The 22,045-nt window shown below is 46.5% G+C and overlaps 1 protein-coding gene across 1 annotated transcript in view; it reads right to left on the bottom strand.

Moving 5' to 3' along the window:
• The window catches only part of ITIH5 (inter-alpha-trypsin inhibitor heavy chain 5), a 56,960-nt gene that overhangs the window by 20,610 nt on the left and 14,305 nt on the right, over positions 1–22,045 (bottom strand). The window contains exons 3-7 of the mRNA XM_082238795.1: positions 21,433–21,596; positions 18,565–18,666; positions 16,293–16,543; positions 9,727–9,896; positions 7,772–7,888 (exon numbers count right to left, since the gene is read on the bottom strand). Of these exons, the coding sequence (XP_082094921.1) occupies positions 7,772–7,888; positions 9,727–9,896; positions 16,293–16,543; positions 18,565–18,666; positions 21,433–21,596 (804 nt within the window). The remainder of the gene's footprint in view (positions 1–7,771; positions 7,889–9,726; positions 9,897–16,292; positions 16,544–18,564; positions 18,667–21,432; positions 21,597–22,045) is intronic.

Genomic DNA, 22,045 nt, shown 5'->3' with positions numbered 1-22,045 from the left:
ATATTTAACACAACAGCTTCCCTGAAGAGCCCCGTGCCAAGTCCATTCCCTTTCCATCTTCAAATATTGAAGGCTTCTTGGTCCCAGATGCAAGGATAAATTTGGAGAGCATCCGAAACATCTTAGTCGTCTCTGTTCAACTTCCCTTGTGATCTCGAATGGAAGCTGATGATGTCATGGCAAAACACATTACCCACCGCAATGGAATCTGGAGTCATCTCTCCAGCTGGCGACCTTGGGGTCGGATCCAAGGGCTATCAAGGACAATGGAGGGGGGGTTTTGTGTCTGTGCTTTTTAAAAGAAACTTTTCCAGCACTGATGTGATTCACTGGGGAGCATTTTGGACACAGGCCCGAGACACTAGTTTTGGTTGAAATCCTTGCTCATGTACATGCCGTGTGGCTTTTTGAGGAACCCATTCTATCTCCAGCCTCAGTGCTCCATTTCAGAAATGGAGACATAAGACCATAAGAAAGGGTGTGGTCAAAAAGTCATCTAGTCAAGCATTCTGTTGAAATAAAAAATTTAAGGTCATGGGTATCACTGCAGATGGTGACAGCAGTCACGAAATAAAAAGACACCTGCTTCTTGGGAGAAAAGCAATGACAAACCTAGACAGCATCTTAAAAAGCAGAGACATCACCTTGCTGACAAAGGTCCATATAGTAAAAGCTATGGTTTTCCCAGTAGTGATGTATGGAATGAGAGCTGGACCACAAAGAAGGCTGATCGCCGAAGAATGGATGCTTTTGAATAATGGTGCTGGAGGAGACTCTTGAGAGTCCTATGGACTGCAAGAAGATCAAACCTCTCCATTCTGAAGGAAATCAGCCCTGAGTGCTCACTGGAAGGACAAAGATAATCATGCAGAGCCAAAATTCACTGAAAAGCTGTTGCCTACATTACCATCAACCAACTGTTGGCTGAGAGGTGAGAAGGAAAGCACTCAGTGGATTTCTTAGAGACTTCCCGGAAAAGGAAGAATTTCTGTAATTCTAGCTCTGAAATAATGCCAACTGAGTCCCGGTACTAGTGATTCTGTGTACTTCACGATTCTGTGATCGTGAAGCTGAGGTTCCAATACTTTGAGAAGAGATACTCGTGAGAAGAGAAGACTCCCTGGAAAAGACCCTGATGTTGGGAAAGATTGAGGGCACAAGGAGAAGGGGACGACAGGACAAGATGGTTGGACAGTGTTCTCAAAGCTGCAAACATGAGTTTGCATGAGTTTGCGGGAGGCAGTGGAAGACAGGAATGTCTGGCGTGCTCTGGTCCATGGGGTCACGAAGAGTTGGACATGACTAAACGACTAAAAAACAGCATGCATATATATATATTATATATATATATATATTATATATATATATAATGCATATATATATATATATATATATATATATCAGTATTTATAGGAACTCAAACACCAGATTCTGCTCTGTTCCAGTAACAAGAAGCCGAAAGCACCAGCCTGAAGATGACGAGTGAGACCTCGTCGAAACGTCGCACAGACACCCCGACTCTTACACGGGAAGACACCCGAAGACACCAAAACCTGCATTCCTGTACCCGTGAAAATCTACGAAAGCAAATATATATATATATATATATATAACCATTTTGACTCGCAAACTGACCAAATGTTTTCTCTGCAAGGAGGGAGGGGGTGAGGGAGTCTTCCCATTGTCTCAGGAATTGGGAAATCAACATCTCAAAGCAATGGGCAGGAAAGGCAATCAGAGAAGACATCAGATAACCTGACAGACAGGAAAAACAACAAGATTCAAATTTCTGTTGTAGACCACCTTTTCTGTGATGTAGGTATGGTGTTTGTGGGGGTGGTCTTGACCTACACCCCTTCTGTGATGTATGTATGAAGTTTCTGGGGGTGGTCTTGAGCTCCAGGGAAGGCAATTTAAAATGTCTATATAGGGGTGGGCACACCTTGGTTCTGGGTCCTCCTCCTTTCCTGTTTGTGAGGGGAACACCCTGTTGCAACTGTTCAATAATCATTCAATCATACATCGTTTAACCCTGCTTGTAATTCCTCAGCACATGTAGTATTCCAGACGTCGTTGTACTCCAGATCCTGTTACAGTGGTGCCTCGCAAGACGAAATTAATTCGTTCCGCAAGTCTCTTCGTCTTGCGAGTCTTTCGTCTTGCGATGCACGGTTTCCCATAGGAATGCATTGAAAATCAATTAATGCGTTCCTAGGGAAACCGCCTTCAGACCAGGTCCGGGGACAGTCTGTCCCCGGACCTCTTCTGAAGGCTGGGGGGGGGCAAGGGCTTTTCTTCCCACCCCCAGCATTTTTAAAAACCCCGGGACAGCGGAGGACTTCTCCGCTGTCCGGGCGATCTTAAAATGCTGGCGGGCGGCATTTTAAAATCGCCCTGGGACAGCGGAGGACTTCTCCGCTGTCCGGGGCGATTTAAAAGCCCCTGGGAAGGCAGGCAGGGGGGACAAAGACTTTCACCCCCCGCCCGCCTTCAGAAGAGGTCCTGGACCTCTTCTGAAGGCGGGCAGGGGGCGAAAGTCTTTGCTCCCCCCCGCCTGCCTTCAAAAGCCCTCCGGGACAGGCAGGCAGGGGGGAGCAAAGACTTTCGCCCCCCGCCCGCCTTCAGAAGGTGTTCCCGCCCCGCCGCCCGGCTTCGGAGGAGGTCCGAGGACAGTGGGGAAGACGCGCTGCGCTTCCCCGCTGTCCCGGATATTTCCCTATGGGCTGTCGTCTTGCGAAGCAAGCCCATAGGGAAATTCGTCTTGCGAAGCGCCTCCAAAACGGAAAACCCTTTCGTCTAGCGGGTTTTCCGTCTTGCGAGGCGTTCGTCTTGCGAGGTACCACTGTACCTCTGACCATTTGCTGTCTGGGGCTGATGGAAGTTGGAGCTCAACAACCACTGAATCATAGAATAGAATCATAGAGTTGGAAGAGACCACAAGGGCCATCGAGTCCAACCCCCTGCCAAGCAGGAAACACCACCAGAGCACTCCTGACATATGGTTGTCAAGCCTCTGCTTAAAGACCTCCAAAGTAGGAGACTCCACCACACTCCTTGGCAGCAAATTCCACTGTCAAACAGCTCTTACTGTCAGGAAATTCTTCCTAATGTTTAGGTGGAATCTTCTTTCTTGTAGTTTGGATCCATTGCTCCGTGTCCGCTTCTCTGGAGCAGCAGAAAACAACCTTTCTCCCTCCTCTATGTGACATCCTTTTATATATTTGAACATGGCTATCATATCACCCCTTAACCTCCTCTTCTCCAGGCTAAACATGCCCAGCTCACTGGAGTGCCCTAGGTTCTCCATTTCTGGACCACGTCGTGGAGACCAAAGGCAGTTGGGATAATGCTAACTGGGCGCTTTCCACCTGTCCAAACTAGTGACAGGCTCATTCCCGGAAGCTGAGGTGACGGCATCAGGCCAGACGGAGGTCCTTCTGAAATGGGAGCCGTTGTTGGTGATATTTGTCTCACACAATCCCTCCGTTGTTACGCAGCGTGGGCCGGGGGTTGGGGGCGGGGAGGTGGCCCTTGCTGGGAAGTGGAAGTCAAGTCAGTTCATAGGAACACAAGAGTTCAGCTGTTCAGAACGCACTCGCTTTGCCTCACACAGCAAACTTCCTATGAAGTAATGGCCTGGCAACAATAACCCCATTCTGGTGCCTCGTCCATCTCCTTTCATCCACTCGGAGGCTAAGGACCACTTTCCTTTGCATGTTAGGTGACTATTATCTTGCCATTCTGTAAGCAGAGCCGGGCCAAAGAAACTTAGGAACACAGGAAGCTGCTTTATATACCGACTCAGCACTGTATATACTGGCTGGCTGAGGTTCTTGTGTTTTGAGATTATATATATATATATATATATATATATATATATATATATATATATTATTCATAAATGTACCAACCAAGCGCATACATAGCTGTGTGGACCACATGTCTGGAGCATCCCAGGAGGACCACCCTGAAACCATTTTCACTTCCAAACTGACCAAATGTTTTTTCTGCAAGGAGGGAGGAGGTTGGGGAGCCTCCCCATTGTCTTTTCCTTCACAAATCCTGTCTTAAGGGTATGTCTGTGTATGAATAGGGTGAGCCTGTGACCTGGCTCAGGAACTAAGTATTTATCATTATAAAAGACTGGCTATGCTCCCCAGGGTATCCAATCAAGTAAGCATTAACAGGTAACCTGCCAGACAGGAGGGAAGCAACGCACTCAGATTTCTGTTGTAGACTGCCCCTTCTGTGATGTAGGTATGATTTGTCTGGGGGGTGGTCTTGGACTCCAGGGTGGGCAATTTAAAATGTTTATATAAGGGCGGGCATACCTTGGTTCAGAGTCCTCCTCCTTCTCCTGCGTGTGAGGGGAGCACCCTGTTGCAACAGATCAATAAAGATCAGGCTTACTAGCTGCTTTGCTTCTCAATATTCTCTGGTTGGCCTCTGTTCTTTTCTCTGACCAATCGAGAACCTACAAAGGACTTTATAAGGGCTCTTGCGTCCCCCATAAGGGAATAAGGGCAGATTTCGTATCCCATAAATTTATTTCACCTCGGAAAAGAGGCATACAGTAGTTCATTTCATTTTATCCTGCTAAACCAACTGCATGGGGTGACCTCAAATTCTAAAACCGTCACCCTTTTTAAAAGCCATATCTCCAGTGTCTTTAACAGCAAAATAAATCAACAAATGCTCTCCCTCATTTCCTGGAAGATTTAAACGTGCAGGAAGCGTCTCCGATTGAATGTCTACCTGGCACCCATCCCTGGAAGGCGCAGAACTCCTGCCAAAAAGCCATGCGGATAACCTTTTGCCCCAAACACCTTCCGCAGTCCGGGCAGTTTTCTAATCATCCCACCAGGCAGGCTATCTGTATTTTAAATTTAACCTCCAGCCCATTTCCAAAACTTGAAATCTGCCTTTCTCCGCACATCTCACATTCCTCTTCCCGTCTTCACACTCCCTCGTTTGCGCTATCGCTTTCCCCTCCAGCAAAGTGTGCAGAACTGAAGGGAGCAAAGCTTCCCCAGGGCCTCCGATAATAAGGGCTTTGTTCCAACTTCCTAGATTGCACTCCCAGGAAAGAAACAGGACCTGCGTCTAGCTGTAGAGATAAGCCCATTTCTGTATTCTTGCCTTCTGCCCTTAAAATCGCTTCCTAGCAAACATGGCACCTAGACATGATGCTTATTGTGTGGTTGCAATGATCAAATATAGTTTGAAAATAACAGTGGGGTGGGGAATCGGGGTTTTATTCCTTATTCCTGCTGTAAAGGTAAAGGTAAAGGTAAAGGGACCCCTGACCATTAGGTCCAGTAGTGGCCGATTCTGGGGTTGCGGCGCTCATCTCGCTTTATTGGCCGAGGGAGCCAGCGTACAGCTTCCGGGTCATGTGGCCAGCATGACTAAGCCGCTTCTGGCGAACCAGAGCAGGGCACGGAAACACCGTTTACCTTCCCGCCGGAGCGGTACCTATTTATCTACTTGCACTGGCGTGCTTTCGAACTGCTAGGTTGGCAGGAGCCGGGATCGAGCAACAGGAGCTCACCCCGTCGTGAGGATTCGAACCACCGACCTTCTGATTGGCAAGTCCTAGGCGCCACCCGCGTCCCTGCTGTAGTTCCAATTAAAATGGCTCCTTCCCCCAAAAGTGTAGTTCATCCCAGAGAGGGAAGTGGTGGAGGCTTGTCTTTTAGAGTGAGTGGCGCTATGCCCTACCAACACAAGTCTGCCCTCAGCCAGACACCCACCACTAGCCTGCTGTCATTCCAACAACCAGTCACTGCGTGCTCTAGCGCCACCGAGTGTTGAGCTCCCTGCCTTCTGCCCAACCAGTCCTAATGAGCACTGCCCCCTGCTGGAAGGAAGGTTTCATTGCTGCCTTGGTTGTGAAATTTTCATCAGGGGCAGAAGGGTTAGATCAGGCATAGGCAAGCTTCGGCCCTCCAGATGTTTTGGACTATAATTCCCATCATCCCTGACCACTGGTCCTGTTAGCTAGGGGTCATGGGAGTTGTAGGCCAAAAGATCTGGAGGGCCGAAGCTTGCCTATGCCTGGGTTAGATCCCCCTCGTCCCACATTGAGCAAAAGATTCCTTCATTAAAGGAGGTTGTATCAGTTGACCTTCAGGGTCCCTTACAACACTAAAATTTTACGATTCTAGGAGGATCACAATTCCTCCAAGGACTAATAGGATGAGGTGTGGGTTATTGTTGTTGTTGTTTGCAATTTTCATTGGGACTACAGCATGGGAAAAGGGGTTAACGTTAAACCCCCCCCCCCTTATGAAGCCTGAGGGTAGCAGGGTTTCCTAGCAACTCTCAGCACCCTTAAACTACAGCTCCCATAATTTTTTTGGGGAAGCCATGGCTGTTAAAGTGACATAGCAGTGGTATCATAGCATTTTAAACACATGATACCAATGTGGCATAAGCGCTGTTCATGTCTATTATTATTATTATTATTATTATTATTATTATTATTATTATACTCCACCTATCTGACTGGGTTGCCCCAGGCACGCTGGGTGGCTTCCAAAAAATATAAAAGCTCAATAAAACATCAAACATCAACAACTTCTCTATACTGAGCTGACTTCAGATGTCTTCTAAAAGTTGTATAGTTAACAGCCTTTGCAATATGTTCCTTATCTGGTGGTTCTTGGGGTGGCAAACCCCTTAAGTTCCTCCCTCCCGAAAACATTATACATATATGTTTTGCTGTCTTCATGCTTTATGACAACGACTCAGCGCACCATTTAAGGACACACACACCTTAAAAAAAAATAAAAGCAGCAAGTTCAAAGCTCACTGCTGGCGTTTGAGCACAGCTCTTTGAGGGTTAACCTGAGACTGTACCATGCAAACCAACCCTCCTCCTAATCCGAGCCCCATCAGGAGGAAAGTAAAAGTGCTTGCAAAGGTTAATCCCTGACCTAAGACAGAGCTGGCCTGTTCACACCAACTCCTGGCTGGAAAAAGACTTAATCCATTGTTCCCAGCCATAGGTGGCTAAGCCTTTAGTTGTTCATTTCTGCCCTGTTCAGCAACATGGGCTTAATTAACCACTGCTTAACTTTGGGGAGTGAGTTTAGGGGAACCAGAGAGGTGAAAGACCCCTTTGATCCATGCAAATTACTCCAGAGCAACACAATCTGATGCAAGACACAACACCAACTGCCTCTGTTCTAGCAGGACTTCCTTCATCCCTAGATCATCAGAAAGGAATTTCCTTTACTCCCATCGATTCACCAAACCATAAAGAAGGCTGATCGCCAAAGAATGGATGCTTTTGAATTCTGGTGCTGGAGGAGACTCTTGAGAGTCCCATGGACTGCAACGAGATCAAAACTCTCCATTCTTAAGGAAATCAGCCCTGAGTGCTCACTGGAAGGACAGGTCCTGAAGCTGAGGCTCCAATACTTGGGCCACCTCATGAGAAGAGAAGACTCCCTGGAAAAGACCTTGATGTTGGGAAAGATGGAGGGAACAAGGAGAAGGGGACGACAGAGAACGAGATGGTGGGACGGTGTTCTCGAAGCTACCAGCATGAGTTTGACCCAACTGCGGGAGGCAGTGGAAGACAGGAGTGCCTGGCGTGCTCTGGTCCAGGGGGTCACGAAGAGTCGGACACGACTAAACGACTAAACAACAACATTCACCAAACGCAGTGGGAATGCAGGTCCAACACTTTCTCCCCCAGGAGAGAGCTGTGATGTCATCAGGCAGAGGGTCAGGGTAACGAATTGCCAGAACCCCAGACTCTCACCTGCCTCAGCTTGGTTCCCACCATGGAGGCGCTGCTGTCGAGCACAAACACCACGTTCTTCGGCAATGGAGGGAGGTCTTTGGGAGCAAAATAGTGCACAAAGTATCCATTCAAAACCTGGTGGGATGAGAAAGAAAGAAATCAGGAGCCAACCACCTTGTTAGAACTTCAGACCCAGGAAGTCCCAGGCAGCCAAGCCTAAGAAATGCTAGCAGGCCAGGTGTAACACCTAAGAGATGCTACGTGATGGCCTGGGAATCTGATTCAGAGGCTGAACCTGAGGAGTCCCAGCCTGCACAGGAGTCCCCGCCTCCAGGGCCGGCTGAGCCAGGGCAGGGCCTTGAATCTGAAGGGCCTGCGCCTGTGCCGGGTCCTCAGGAGCAGACACCAGATGTATCCACTCTGGCTCCAGAGGTGATTGAGGACCCATTGCATACAGGTACTCCTCTCCCAGCTCTGTCAGGGAAAGGTGAGGCTGCCTCTGGGTCCAATAACCCTCCAGCCTCTCCTGAGCTGCAGAGGCTCAGGGCAGAGAGGCGGAGGGAACTAAGTTCTCTGAGGAGGAGTGCTCGCCTTAAGGCCAGGAAAGGCGGGTCACCTGTGGGCCAGGACCGCCCCAGGCCTCAGAAGAGATAAAGGCCAGTCAGCCCAGTCCCAGGTTGCGGGAGCAACGACGTTGGAAACCTGTTTCTTCCAGCACCCAGACCTGTTCTTTCGGAGTTCCTGACCACACCCGGTTTCTTGCTTTGGACCCCGCTTCGCCCTTGGTGGACAGTCTCCAGACCCTCGAGCCAGGACCGGACTCTGACCACGCCTCTCGGTAAACCCCCCCCCCCGGGTCCAGCACATGCTAGCAGCCCAGGTGTCACTGCAAAACTCTGGGGAAAGGCAGTGAAAACTGGTCCATTAAGAGCATAGGAAGAGCCTATTGAATTTCTCTAATCTTCTTCAAAAGCCATCTAGGTTGGTGCCCCAAAACTGCCTCCTTTGAAAGCGGGTTCATCAGTTTAACTATGTGCTTTTTCATCTTTCCCGAATCTTCCAACAGAATGGGAAGAATAGAGCAAATCAGAATTGGTTGGTTCTGTTTGTTGCTGGCTCCGGCGCCACCTACTGTTCACCTCCCTCCTTCCTGTCCTACCAATCGCAATGAGCCTCAGTCTCCAGTTATCAGCCAAAGAGCTGGGCGTTGCTTAGATCTCAGCAAACTGTCCGTACCTTCAGATCCATGACTACAAGGTAACTGGCGGGGTCTGATCCAGGTTTGAATAGCAGCTTCTAGGAACTAGTTGCTGTTACAGGCAAGTTCAAACTTTGGGGAAAGGAAGAGATTATCTCTATCCCCTTGACCGTGCCCATTGCATAACAAAGGGTTATGCTTAATTATAAGTTCACAAAGTTATTTCCCAGCGTGGTTAGAGGTGGTGTCCATTGCTGCCCTCTGACAGATTTCAGGTTCGTCCTCCAAGTTTAGTCCAGATAATATTGTATTTTGTGGGGAAACAAGGCTGATCCAGGCATTGACGTCGCCTCCCAAGACAAGCCGAGGGTTGGGTGACAAAGAGTCTATACTTTCGAGTAGGTGGTCAAGTTTTCCCCAATATGTTCTCAGTTCCTCACAAGACTTTACTGGAGGTATGTACACACAGATACAGTAAGTAATTCTCAGGAGACTATCAGAAAGGGACAACGCTTAAAAATTAGGAGTGGTCAACGAGGGATACTGTTGAATTGATACATTAAGAGAGGTTGACACCAGCACCGCCAGCCCCCTCCTAGGCCTTCCATAATTTACAGTTTTAATCATGCATTGCTTCTGGAATTTCCCAGGAGGCTTAAATCTACCAACCCACCCATGCCAATTTGCACTGTGTTGGCCAGGTAGCCTTTTCCCTTCAGAAATCAATTTCACGAATTGCACAGCAAATAATGAAACGAACGGCAGGCCATGCTACCTGGACATCTCCAACACTCAGTTCCCTGTTGACGTCGTATCTGACAACAAAATCTCCCAGGACGCCATTCCGTGCGATTTTGGATTGCTGGACAACGTTGGGACTGAAGGTCACCTTGGCTAAAGTTTTTGTCTGGCCAACCACCGTCGAGGGTGGCGGAGAGATGTCATCTGGTGGGGAAACACACCGTTAAGTACCTATGACAAGCTTCGTAAACAAGATCACAGCATGCTGTAACATTTTGTCGCAGTACCCACTTGTATTGCTGACTCTGGAACCCTGCAGCAAGTTTGTTTGTTATAACTCTGGCCCTTAATTGATCCCTGCATTGCTTTGGGATCCTTCCAACTCTATAATTTTATGATTATTACTGTCAAAAACGGTGGTGCAAAATTCAAAGAGCACTTGGTTGTTGTTTTCCAACCTTAAAACTGGTTCTGCACAATTTTTTTTAATGAAAATTTGAATGCAACAGTTTAGTGCAAAAGTCTCCTAATATACACATATCCGTATGCTGCCTTGCCTAACAGACACATTTTTGACAAGACAATTTTCTCTAATTGATTGCATTTTTGTATGACATTTCCAGCGATATATGCATATTGTGCACACCTTACTGTAGTATATACATTCTGGTACACCTTTAGGGTTGCCATAATTTGAAGCAAAAAATGGGACACATTTGCCTACTTCTGCTTTTAACTATTCATTGCTACAGCAACTCTACCTGGAAAAAGAGGACATGTCCTGGAAAAAGAGGACATATGGCAACCAGCTGGAGAATTGCGAGGCAAGCGTCAGATAAGTAAAGGTAAAGGTAAAGGTAAAGGGACCCCTGACCATTAGGTCCAGTCGTGGCTGACTCTGGGGTTGCGGCGCTCATCTCGCTTTACTGGCCGAGGGAGCCAGCATACAGCTTCCGGGTCATGTGGCCAGCATGACTAATCCACTTCTGGAGAACCAGAGCAGCGCACGGAAACGCCGTTTACCTTCCCGCTGGAGCGGTACTTATTTCTCTACTTGCACTTTGATGTGCTTTTGAACTGCTAGGTTGGCAGGAGCAGGGACCGAGCAACGGGAGCTCACCCCGTCATGGGGATTCGACCCACCGACCTTCTGAACAGCAAGCCCTAGGCTCTGTGGTTTAACCCACAGCACCACCCACGTCCTTACGGATAAGTAGCTCATTGCAAATTGGGTAAGTTCAACTTTAAATGTGAACTGAATCTAATTTCATAGAATTATAGAGTTGGAAGGGACTCCCGAGGGTCATCTAGTCCAAACCCCTTGGCAATGCAGGAATCTCATCTAAAGCATCAATGACAGGTGGCCACCCAACCTCGGCTTAAAAACGTCCAAGGAAGGAGAGTCCACCACCTTCTGAGAGAGCCAGCCCTGCTGTTGAGGAGTTCTCACCATCAAAAAGTTCTTCGTCCATCTATAGCTGAGAATAAAATGACATTTCAGCAGGGATGGAGAGAGGAACTCTGGACTTTTGATGTCATCTGGAATAAAGCCTGGGCATGAGATCATCCAAAAGGGCAAAACATACTGGCTTCAGTTTCCTATCCATCATTTTGTTGGTGGCAGCCCAAATCATTATAATAACTAATTTTTAATAGCCCAACACCTGCCTGGCTCAGAAAACAGTTTTCCAAAAGTTGGTGGCTTGCAAGTTTCCTGCCTGGGGAAAACAAAATAGCTGGGTTCGCACGTATCTTACGAAGAGAGCTGTCCATTTGCAGCCAACTATTTCATCGTCAGTCCTTCCTGACAGCTAATTCTCCCCTGGTCCCCTCGCTGGCCCAAACAGGACTAATTTAGCCAGCTAGCCCTGGTGATCAATGTTTATTGGATGGATTTCCCCCCTAAATTGATTTTTGAATTCTGAATTTATTGTTATTCACGTTCTATACTGTATTTTATGCTGTTGCATCAATTAAGTGTTTTAAATTTGTTGTTAGCTGCCCTGAGCCCAGTTTTCTGAACCGGGAAGGGCGAGGTATAAATAAAAATTTATTATTATTTATTATTCCTCTTCTTGTTCAAGACGTAGCATTTTTCTATCCCTCATTAATAGAGGGTTTCCGGGACGTGTGGGTGCAATTGATGTGCAATTGATGTAAAAGCAAGCAAGGTGGATCTTAATTTAAGGGTCCATCAGGGAAAGTTCATGAAGGAAACAGATTTGCTATCTGCAGAGGAAGACTAGAGGAGCCCTTTTCATGAGTGGAGAAGGAGTTCAATGTGGAGGGGAATTGGGACAAGTGAACCCCTCAGTTCTGGTTTCTCTCAGTTTCCATTCCTAAGTTCAGTTCTCCATACATTTCCATTCACGTCTAAAAACCCTCGTAAGAATCCACAAGCACTTAAAGGTGAATTTCCCGTCATACACAACTGTGTGGCACAGTTTTGTATGCAATTTTTATATAAATTTTTGCACAGCAATTTCCCCTTAAACAATGCATGTCTGCGTGTTCCCTTAACCCGGTGTTTCTCAACCTGTGAGTCCACAGATGTTGTTGGACTACAACTCCCATCATTACTAGCCAGCATGACCAGTGGTCAGGAATGATGGGAGTTGTAGTCCAACAACATCTGGGGACCAACAGGTTGAGAACTGCTGCCTTAACACACACACACACACACACACACACACACACATTATATATATATATATATATATATATATATGCTTTCGTAGATTTTCACGGGTACAGGAATGCAGGTTTTGGTGTCTTCGGGTGTCTTCCCGTGTAAGAGTCGGGGTGTCTGTGCGACGTTTCGACGAGGTCTCACTCGTCATCTTCAGGCTGGTGCTTTCGGCTTCTTGTTACAGTAACAAGAAGCCGAAAGCACCAGCCTGAAGATGACGAGTGAGACCTCGTCGAAACGTCGCACAGACACCCCGACTCTTACACGGGAAGACACCCGAAGACACCAAAACCTGCATATATATATATATATATATATATGCAATTTCATGCACAATTAAACCCAGCGTGTGACTTTTGGTGCACACTATTTGGCTGGAGAACTGCATTCTAAATTTGGCAAAGTGTGAATTTTGAAGGACGGTTGCGTTTCGGTTCACGTGTTGCCTCAAAGAGTTCAAATTAGACAGGTTCACCTTTAAATGAGAACGGAGTCAAATTTACTCCCATCCCTGCATCCAGAGACAGGGGTGGAATCTAGACACATATAAAAAATGCTGTGAAAACGCTTTTAAAAAAAAGTTTTGAAAAATATATCGAATTTGCCATAAGCTCACCATCTAGTGTCACATTTGTCTAATGCACTTAAAACATTGCATTTGCAGCTGTAGAACTGAGTCCTGAGTCCATCTGAGCATCTTATAAGCAGAACATGATGACTACCTTCCATCTCCAGAGGAAGATTACAGTCCCTTTCCAATGCATGGAAAGGAAGTTTTAAGAGTGGGATTTTGAATGGGAAATGACTGGAGGGAAAGGGATTTTTTTTGTTGGATTCTCAAGATCATAAACACCCACAGTTGTTTTCCATTGTGAAGGCGGCTGCAGCAAAGAGAGTATTACACCCATCTGCCATGTGACATCTTGTTTGACTCCAACACAGCAAGAAGTGAGGATGGGATCTTGGAAAAGACCGCCGGATAGTTTAATGCCACCGAATTTCTTGCAACAGACACAGGCTGCTGTTCTTGAAATCTGAGCGTTGGCACACGCCACAGGTTCAATCCCCACCTTGGGTCATTTAGCAAGACAGCCTTGCTAATTTAGGACGGTGTCTGCTAGGCTAAGCGACCGCGTCCTCATCCTTTCCCGCAGAGCTGCCAGTGTACAAAGGAACAATGAAAACTATGGGCAGGGAAACACAGAGGAGTGGCAGAATGCCTCTGCGTCGCCTGCTGGCTACTGCTTTTGGCAAACGGGGGGATTTCCATCACTGTAGAGCAGCTGTACTTCCTATGCGATTTGGCACAGCCAGATGGAAAAAACAATTTGCTTAAAATAAGCACGTTCCCAGGAGGAGATCAGGAGTCAGAGAGAATCGTTCTCAGATGCCGAAAAGTATTTTATTTCTCTGTTTACGTTTCCATCCCTTCCTACGACAGGGTGACATGCATCTCTCCACTCGAACCTCACAACAACCCTGTGAGGTTGGCAGTGCTGGATAGTAGGTAATAATAATAATAATAATAATAATAATAATAATAATAATAATAATAATTTTATTATTATTTATACCCCACCCATCTGGCTGAGTTTCCGCAGCCACTCTTGGCAGCTTACAGGATATATAAAACATAGTAAAATATCAAACATTAAAAACTTCCCAATTCTAACTGGTCAATTTTGGTTTCTCTCAGGGGGTTTTCTTCTTTCAAACTTAGATTCAGTTCCACAAATTTCTGCACCCGTTTCTGATTTATTTATTTAAAATCCAGGTGGGGTGCACATCTACTAATTTGCTAAAATATTTGTATACCACTGTGTCGCAAAGCATTCATTGAAGTGGTTTGCAACAATAAAAACCATATAATAAAAATCATTAAAATAGTAAAAACCAGACATTTAATCATTGCGGAAGGAAGTATTCTTAATTGCCTGTATAGGGCTGGTGGAATAGAAAAGTTCTCAGTGGGCATTTAAAAGCTGGCACAGAAGGCATCCGCTGAATCTCTAATGGCAACGGCACTGGGCCACTTTCTCCTAATACACAATTTTGTGTCTGCAGATTTGCAAAACGCACGCACGCCCTGCTATAAGTCTATGCAAAATTTCACTTATCCAGACACAAAAAATTATACCCAGACCTTGCTACCTGCACAGCTGATTCAGATATCCGAACAGATGGAGCTTGCCATCTTCCTTACTGGTTTGTGCCCTGCTAGTCAACTGTGGCCACTTGTGGGCAAGAGCCATGGAAAGAGGGAGCAGAAAGCGAGAACGGACAAATCAGGAGCAGAACAGATTGGACAAACCAGGGTGTCTTTTGCCTCTCTTTTGCTGGTTGGCTGGTTGCCATTTTTGGAAGAAACCATGGCGGTGGCAGAGGTGGAGAAACCATGGATTGGAAATGCTCCCATAGGAAATGAAGGAAGCCATCAGCCCGCTAAGCAAACCCTCAGTGAATTAACCGTTTCCTGGGAACGCATTGTGTTCAGTAAGAGGGACCTGTGCGTATACATATTTTTGAGATTTCCTTGAACTCTGATAGTGCCTCTTGCTTGCCTAGATGAAGAAAGTAGCCCACTGTACAGAGGTCAAGGTTGCCTCTGGCCAAGCCCTCCTCTCCCAGCTGCCCCCTCAGAGATTGCCTAGAACAGAATTTGGCCCCTGGTGTGATGGCCTGGGACTCGGGCTCGGAACCAGAGGAGTCTCGGTCTGCACTGGATCCTTTGCCTCAGGCATCATCTGAACCAAGTCTGGGACTTGATCCTGAAGAGTCCCAGTCTGCACAGGTTCCCCTGCAACAAGCACCAGCTGGGCCAAGTCAGGGGCCTGAGCCTGCCCTGGCTCCAGATGCTGGGATTACCTCATTGCCTTCAGCTGGGACATCACTTACAGCTGCTCCACTACCAATTGGGTCAGGAGAAGCTGAGGTGGCCCGTGGGTCTAGTAACCCACCGATGTCTCCCGAGCTGCAGAGACTCAGGTCTGCTCTAGTTATCTCCCGCTTGGACTACTGCAATGCGCTCTACGTGGGGCTACCTTTGAAGGTGACCCGGAAACTGTAATTAATCCAGAATGTGGCAGCTAGACTGGTGACTGGGAGTGGCCGCCGGGTTCTGAGAGATCTGCATTGGCTCCCAGTACGTTTCCAAGCACAATTCACAGTGTTGGTGCTGACCTTTAAAGCCCTAAACGACCTCGGTCCTGTATACCTGAAGAAGCGTCTCCACCCCCATCTTTCAGCCCGGACACTGAGATCCAGCGCCAAGGGACTTTGGCAGTTCCCTCACTGCGAGAAGTAAGGTTACAGGGAACCAGACAGAGGGCCTTCTCAGTAGTGGCGCCCATCCTGGGGAACACCCTCCCTTCAGATGTGAAGGAAATAAGTAGCTATCCTATCTTTAAAATACATCTGAAGGCAGCCCTGTTCAGGGATGTTTTTAATATTTAATGCTGTATTGTTTTTAATACTTGATTGGAAGCCGCCCAGAGTGGCTGGGGAAACTCAGCCAGATGGGCGGGGTATAAATAAATTATTATTATTATTATTATTATTATTATTATTATTATTATTATTAATTATTATTACTCGCAGGAGGAGTGCTCGCCTTTGGGTGAGACAGTGAGGTGAGTCACCAGGGATCAGGACTAGTCATTACCCCGACAAAGATAAAAGGCTGTCAGACCCTGCCCCAGGTTGTGGGAGCGACATTGCTGTAGGCCAGAACCTGCCTGAGATCCTAAGTTTTCCAGAACCTGCCTGGTGTCCTGCCTTGGCCCTGTTGGACTGACTCCTCGCGGAACCCTTGGATTTGGGACTGGACCTGGACCGCATTGCTCTGGTTACCCCCCATGCCCAGCACACTTGGCTGAAAAGCGTTCCTTGCCCCCGTGTTAAGTTCTACTCACCTTCGCTGCTCCCATTGCCCCTGCTCTTGCTGTTTTGAAGAGGCAAGACTTCCAGAGAGACGATGCCCGAATTTTCAAGGATGTTCACCTCCACCCGTAGCTTCCCTACCAGCTGCTGAGGCCGGATGCTGACCGTGTACTGATACTTCCCCAACCGTCTCTGCAAAAGCTCCTCATAGTGCAGTAGGAAGACGGCTTCCGTTTTCCGGGGAATTGTTCCGGAGGCTTTGAATGTCTCAACTCTGTGTTCCCTACCAGGAGAATTCAAAGGTGCAGTTAGCATGTGGGTTTCAACAGGGCGTGTATTTTCATATACTTAGCACCTCATCCCCCACAAAGGCAAAAGGGCAGAAAGGAGACTACTTTGGACTCAAAAGCCAGGAGGAGGTGGTAGCCATCAAAGCAGCCACAGTTCAATGGTACAGCATCTGTTTTGTGGGCCTTCGTTGCAGTCAAACCAACAATTCATATTTTGCCAGATAGGCACATGAAGGGCTAAAGCTCACAGAGCTTTCCTGTAAAATTTGCTAGAGAGAGCTCTGTGAGATCACTTCCTTTGTCTGCCTTGGCAGGAAGCTGTAACACTACATCCTTCCTTCCTGCCCAGGCATCTCTTTTTTTCTTCCTCATGCCTCCAAGCTGACCACATGTGCATGCCTGAGCTCTGCAGCTCAGACACCATTTCCAACACAGATTTTGTACTTTTGTAACTTAGACGGTGGGGATGCGGGTGGCGCTGTGGTCTAAACCACTGAGCCTTTGAGGCCTGCTGATCAGAAGGTCGGCAGTTCGAATCCCCATGATGGGGTGAGCTCCCGTTGCTTGGTCCTGGCTCCTGCCAACCTAGCAGTTTGAAAGCACATTAAAGTGCAAGTAGATAAATAGGTCGGAAGGTAAATGGCATTTCCATGCGCTGCTCTGGTGTCGGTGTTCTGTTGCACCAGAAGCGGCTTAGTCATGCTGGCCACATGACCCAGAAAAACTGTCTGCGGACAAACGCCGGCTCCCTCGGCCTGTAAAGCGAGATGAATGCCGCAACCCCAGAGTCGTCTGCGACTGGACTTAACTGTCAGGGGTCCCTTTACCTTTACTTTTTTAAAACTTAGATGGTAATCATAAACCTGCCTTCCTTTTGCTGCTGCTTCAAGACCTAGCTTATGTAAGTAAATACTACTTTTATTTCTTCACAAAACATTTTCTGTTTGGTTGTTATTTTTAAGGGGGAGAAAAGGGAAAATAACAGGGGAAATCCGGTTTGCCATAAAGTAACCTGGATTATTGTTTCTAGAAGGTTAAATCAGGCAGAGGGCCTTCTCAGTAGTGGTGCCCACCCTGTGGAACGCCCTCCCGTCAGATGTCAAGGAAATAAACAACTACCTGAGTTTTAGAAAGCATCTGAAGGCAGCCCTGTTTAGGGAAGTTTTTAATGTTTGACGTTTTATCATGTGAATATTCTATTGGGAGCTGTCCAGAGTAGCTGGGGAAACCCAGCCAGATGGGCGGGGTATAAATTATTATTATTATTATTATTATTATTATTATTATTATTATCAGCCTTGTTTTAGCTTCCAAGTTTAAAGCTGCAAAGGATGGTACTCTGCTGATCTCACTCATGTGAGCAAGGAAGGATAATAACTAAATAATAAGTCCTCTCCTAAATCCATTCCTACATATTTCACATGCAGAAGGTCTCTGGTTTAATCCCTGACATCTGCTGGGAATTTCCCATCTGAAATCCATGGAGAGCTGCTACCAGTCAGTTTCGACAATGCTGAGTAGATGGACCAACGCTAATGCTATTCTGGGCTGTGTCAACACAAGTATAGTGCCCAGATCAAGGGAAGTAACTGTATCGCTCAATTCTGCTTTCATCAGACCTCACCTGGAGTCCTGCGTCCAATTCTGGGTACCACCATTTAATAAGGATTTTGACAGGCTGGAATGTGCCTGAATCCTGCCTTGAAAGTTTTCATTGAGGCATGGTGACAAGATGTCTCACATGCAAGCCACTCCAAACTGCAAACAGCTGGGTGGTTTCTGAAGCTTTGAAACAGGTTTAAAAAAAAAAAAAAGAAATGGAAAGAGTGAAACCCTTGCATTGCCTTGTAAGTAATGATCCACCCCCTTTTTCACCTTTGCATTTCCACATTAATTTGCCAGGATTTCCCCTTAGAAATCTGCCCAGAGACCAGATAAGATGGGTCTAGTCCCCCAGTAAGACCTGGAACACATCAAATGGCAGGAGGTTTGCCCCTCTCTTTGCAATACCTACCCGTTATCTGTGGGTCTCGAATATCTGTTCTTTCTGTCCGTGCCCCCGTACTTCTGGTCCTTCCCGATTACTTTCCCGTGGTAAACCCTCTCACCGATGACCCTGGAGCCACGAAAGAGAGAATGTTAGCTGTTGAAATATACATTTATTAAAAAACCAGAAGCCTTTCTACTTGGAATAATAGGATTGGAATTGCCCAGAAAAGATGTTAGATTGTTTTTGTATGCCACAACTGCAGCAAGAATTTTGTTAGCTAAAAACTGGAAACTGCAAGAAATACCAACAGTGGAGGAATGGCAGATGAAGATGATGGACTTTCTAGACCCAGCCGACCTGACTGGAAGAATCCGCAATCAGAAAGAGGAGATACGTCAAGAAGATTGGAAGAAATTTAAGGACTATTTAGCTAGATATTCCAACATAACATAAGTAGAACTATTTGTAAGTACCAAATTGGCCTAGGAGTAAAATATGTTGAATTGTATAACATTATGGACTGAAAATATTATGAGGAGAAAGAAAGATAGCAACTTGATTAAGTTAATTTTATTAGAAAGTGGATACAGTGGTACCTTGGGTTAAGTACTTAAGTCATTCCGGAGGTCCGTACTTAACCTGAAACCGTTCTTAACCTGAAGCACCACTTTAGCTAATGGGGCCTGCTGCCGCGCCGACGGAGCATGATTTCTGTTCTCATCCTGAAGCAAAGTTCTTAATCTGAAGCACTATTTCTGGGTTAGCGGAGTCTGTAACCTGAAGCGTATGTAACCCGAGGTACCACTGTATTGGAAAACTGCTACAATGAGATCTATGGAAACTCAGTTAGGGGGGATTTGAGGAAGTCATTTAACAATGAAAACTAAATTGGGCTCTCAACAGATAGGTGTCTATATGGCTGTTTGGTTTTTTCCTTTTAATATTGTAATTTTTTTATCTGTGTTTGTTGTAAATTTGGAAAACCAATAAAAAATTGGGGGGGGAGAGAATATTAGCATAGGATCGAGTGGATTCTGCCAGCCACAGCTTTCCTTGTGGTGGTAAGAAGCACTGCAGCTGGGTGGGCATTCCAGCCTTCTTATAAAACTGTCATTTTAAAAAATCTGAAATATTTTTTCCACCAGAAAGGAGATTTTTATGACTGTTTTTATAGGAAGGCTGGAATTCCCAGATGCATCGCATCTCACCATTGTGAGGATTGTCTGTGACCCATTGGCCTGTGTGCCTTCTTCGCCGGCTGCTGATAGACAATTTCAAACTCTCCCCATCCCAGCTTTTCCCCACTTAAGGTTCTTCACCGTCAAATAAAGGACTGTTTCTGCAAAGTAGGCCACACAGCCATGTAGCTAAGTGGTCAAGTTTACACCTGGGCATTCCAGCCTTCATACAAAACGGCCATCAAAATCTCCTTTCTAGTGTGAAAACTGGTTATTTAAGTACGGTGAGTATTTTTGAATGACGTAATATGACTACTTCTGGCAGGAGTTCCCAAACTGGGCTGGGGGGAGGCCGTGGGATAACCTGGGAGGGGTGCAAAAGAAGTAATGTGGTACCAGGCAGATGTTGGAGGTGTGCTTGACTATCAGACTTTGAAAAGCAGGTATCAATACATCATGTTCATCAGTTTTGATGAATTAAGTACACTAAATAATTTGTATTGGATTCTGAATATTGCTGTCATCCATGTGTCTCGAGAGGCAGTAGAAGATTGCACCATCGGGAGTAAAGACAAACTGTTGGGGTTTTTTTATAAGATGTGCAATTAATTATTACCGGTTTGAATATTATTGTGTTATCGTCCTTAGCGGATCATGCAAACTGCTATTCTGAATAACATTTTTTTATCGGGTAGGGGGCACTTAAAAAGCAGAGACATCACCTTGCCAACAAAGGCCCGTATAGTTGAAGCTATGGTTTTCCCAGTAGTGATGTATGGAAGTGAGAGCTGGACCATAAAGAAGGTTGATTGCTGAAGAATTGATGCTTTTGAATTCTGGTGCTGGAGGAGACTCTTGAGAGTCCCATGGACTGCAAGAAGATCAAACCTCTCCATTCTGAAGGAAAGCAGCCCTGAGTGCTCATTGGAAGGACAGATCCTGAAGCTGAGGCTCCAAGACTTTGGCCACCTCATGAGAAGAGAAGACTCCCTGGAAAAGACCCTGATGTTGGGAAAGATTGAGGGCACAAGGAGAAGGGAACGACAGAGGACGAGATGGTTGGACAGTGTTCTCGAAGCTACCAACATGAGTTTGACCAAACTGAGGGAGGCAGTGGAAGACAGGAGTGCCTAGTGTGCTCTGGTCCAGGGGGTCACAAAGAGTCGGACATGACTAAACAACTAAACAAGGGGGGGCACTAGGGATGAGTGTATGGAACCAAGAGGCAGTGGCCAAGAAAAAACTTTGGGGAAAACTGGTTTATATAAATGCTGGAATACCTGAATGCACTACATCTCACCACGATGTACAGTGGTGCCTTGGCTTCAGAACAGTCCTGTTTAAGAACGATTCAGTTTATAAACTCTGCAAAACCGGAAATAGTGTCCTGGTTTGCGAACTTTACCCCAGTCTAAGAACAGAATCCGAACAGTGGAAGGGCACCTGTGGCAGGAGACCTCATTAGTTTAAGAACAGTTTCGGTTTAAGAACGGACTTCCGAAATGGATTAAGTTCGTAAACAGAGGTACCACTGTATATGAAAAGGTATCCCTACATTCTATTGCGAGATCAAATTCCAGAAATTTGGTGTGCTGGGGGTTTTTTGGGGGGGAGGGTGTGTTATCATTTCAGAAAGTGCAAATATGTCTTGTCTGTAAATGCAATGTGAATCCCTTCCTTCCTAGCCACAGGCTCAGCAAAACCTCTCACCTACATGGTAAAATTGGAGATGAAGGCGGTGATGGGTATCTGCATCTCAAACTGGCCTTCCCTGGGCTCCGATCCGCTGTTCACCAAAGTGCAGGAGACGGTCGTAAATGCATAGCGCGAAATGATTGTGGATCTCACCGAGAATTTAGACATCCGGGGCCTGGTCTCCTGTTGGAAGAGAGCAGCCATTCCTTAGCGGCATCGCAACGTGTCGATGCACCGCCAGCAATCCATTACAGCTCTCTGAGCTTTGAGTAAAACGGCTTTCATTCATAACAGACTGCCAAGCAAATCCCTGCATGAAAGGCCCATAGGCAAAGGAGTGTTGGAGTCTCCTTGGGTGTGAATGGAAGTTTGTGAAAGGCGGGGAGCTCAGCTTAGCAATTGCAAATCATTCATGAAAGGTGAAGTCAGGACGTGGCACGTTCCTCAAGATCATTGATTCCGGATGGGTGGTTCCAAACACCACGAGCAGAAGGGCAATTGGTTTTCTACACTGCTGGGGATATCCAACTTTCTCCTCTTATGTTCTGCTACCCCCGGTGGGTGTGGCATAATTGCTCGTAATTATTTCCAAATGTGCATCTTCTGATAATTGCACTTTTTCAAATGGTTGT

Source organism: Podarcis vaucheri (assembly GCF_965113315.1).
Source record: "Podarcis vaucheri genome assembly, chromosome: 10".
Lineage (NCBI taxonomy): Eukaryota > Metazoa > Chordata > Lepidosauria > Squamata > Lacertidae > Podarcis > Podarcis vaucheri.
This window is presented reverse-complemented; position numbering and strand designations above follow the sequence as displayed.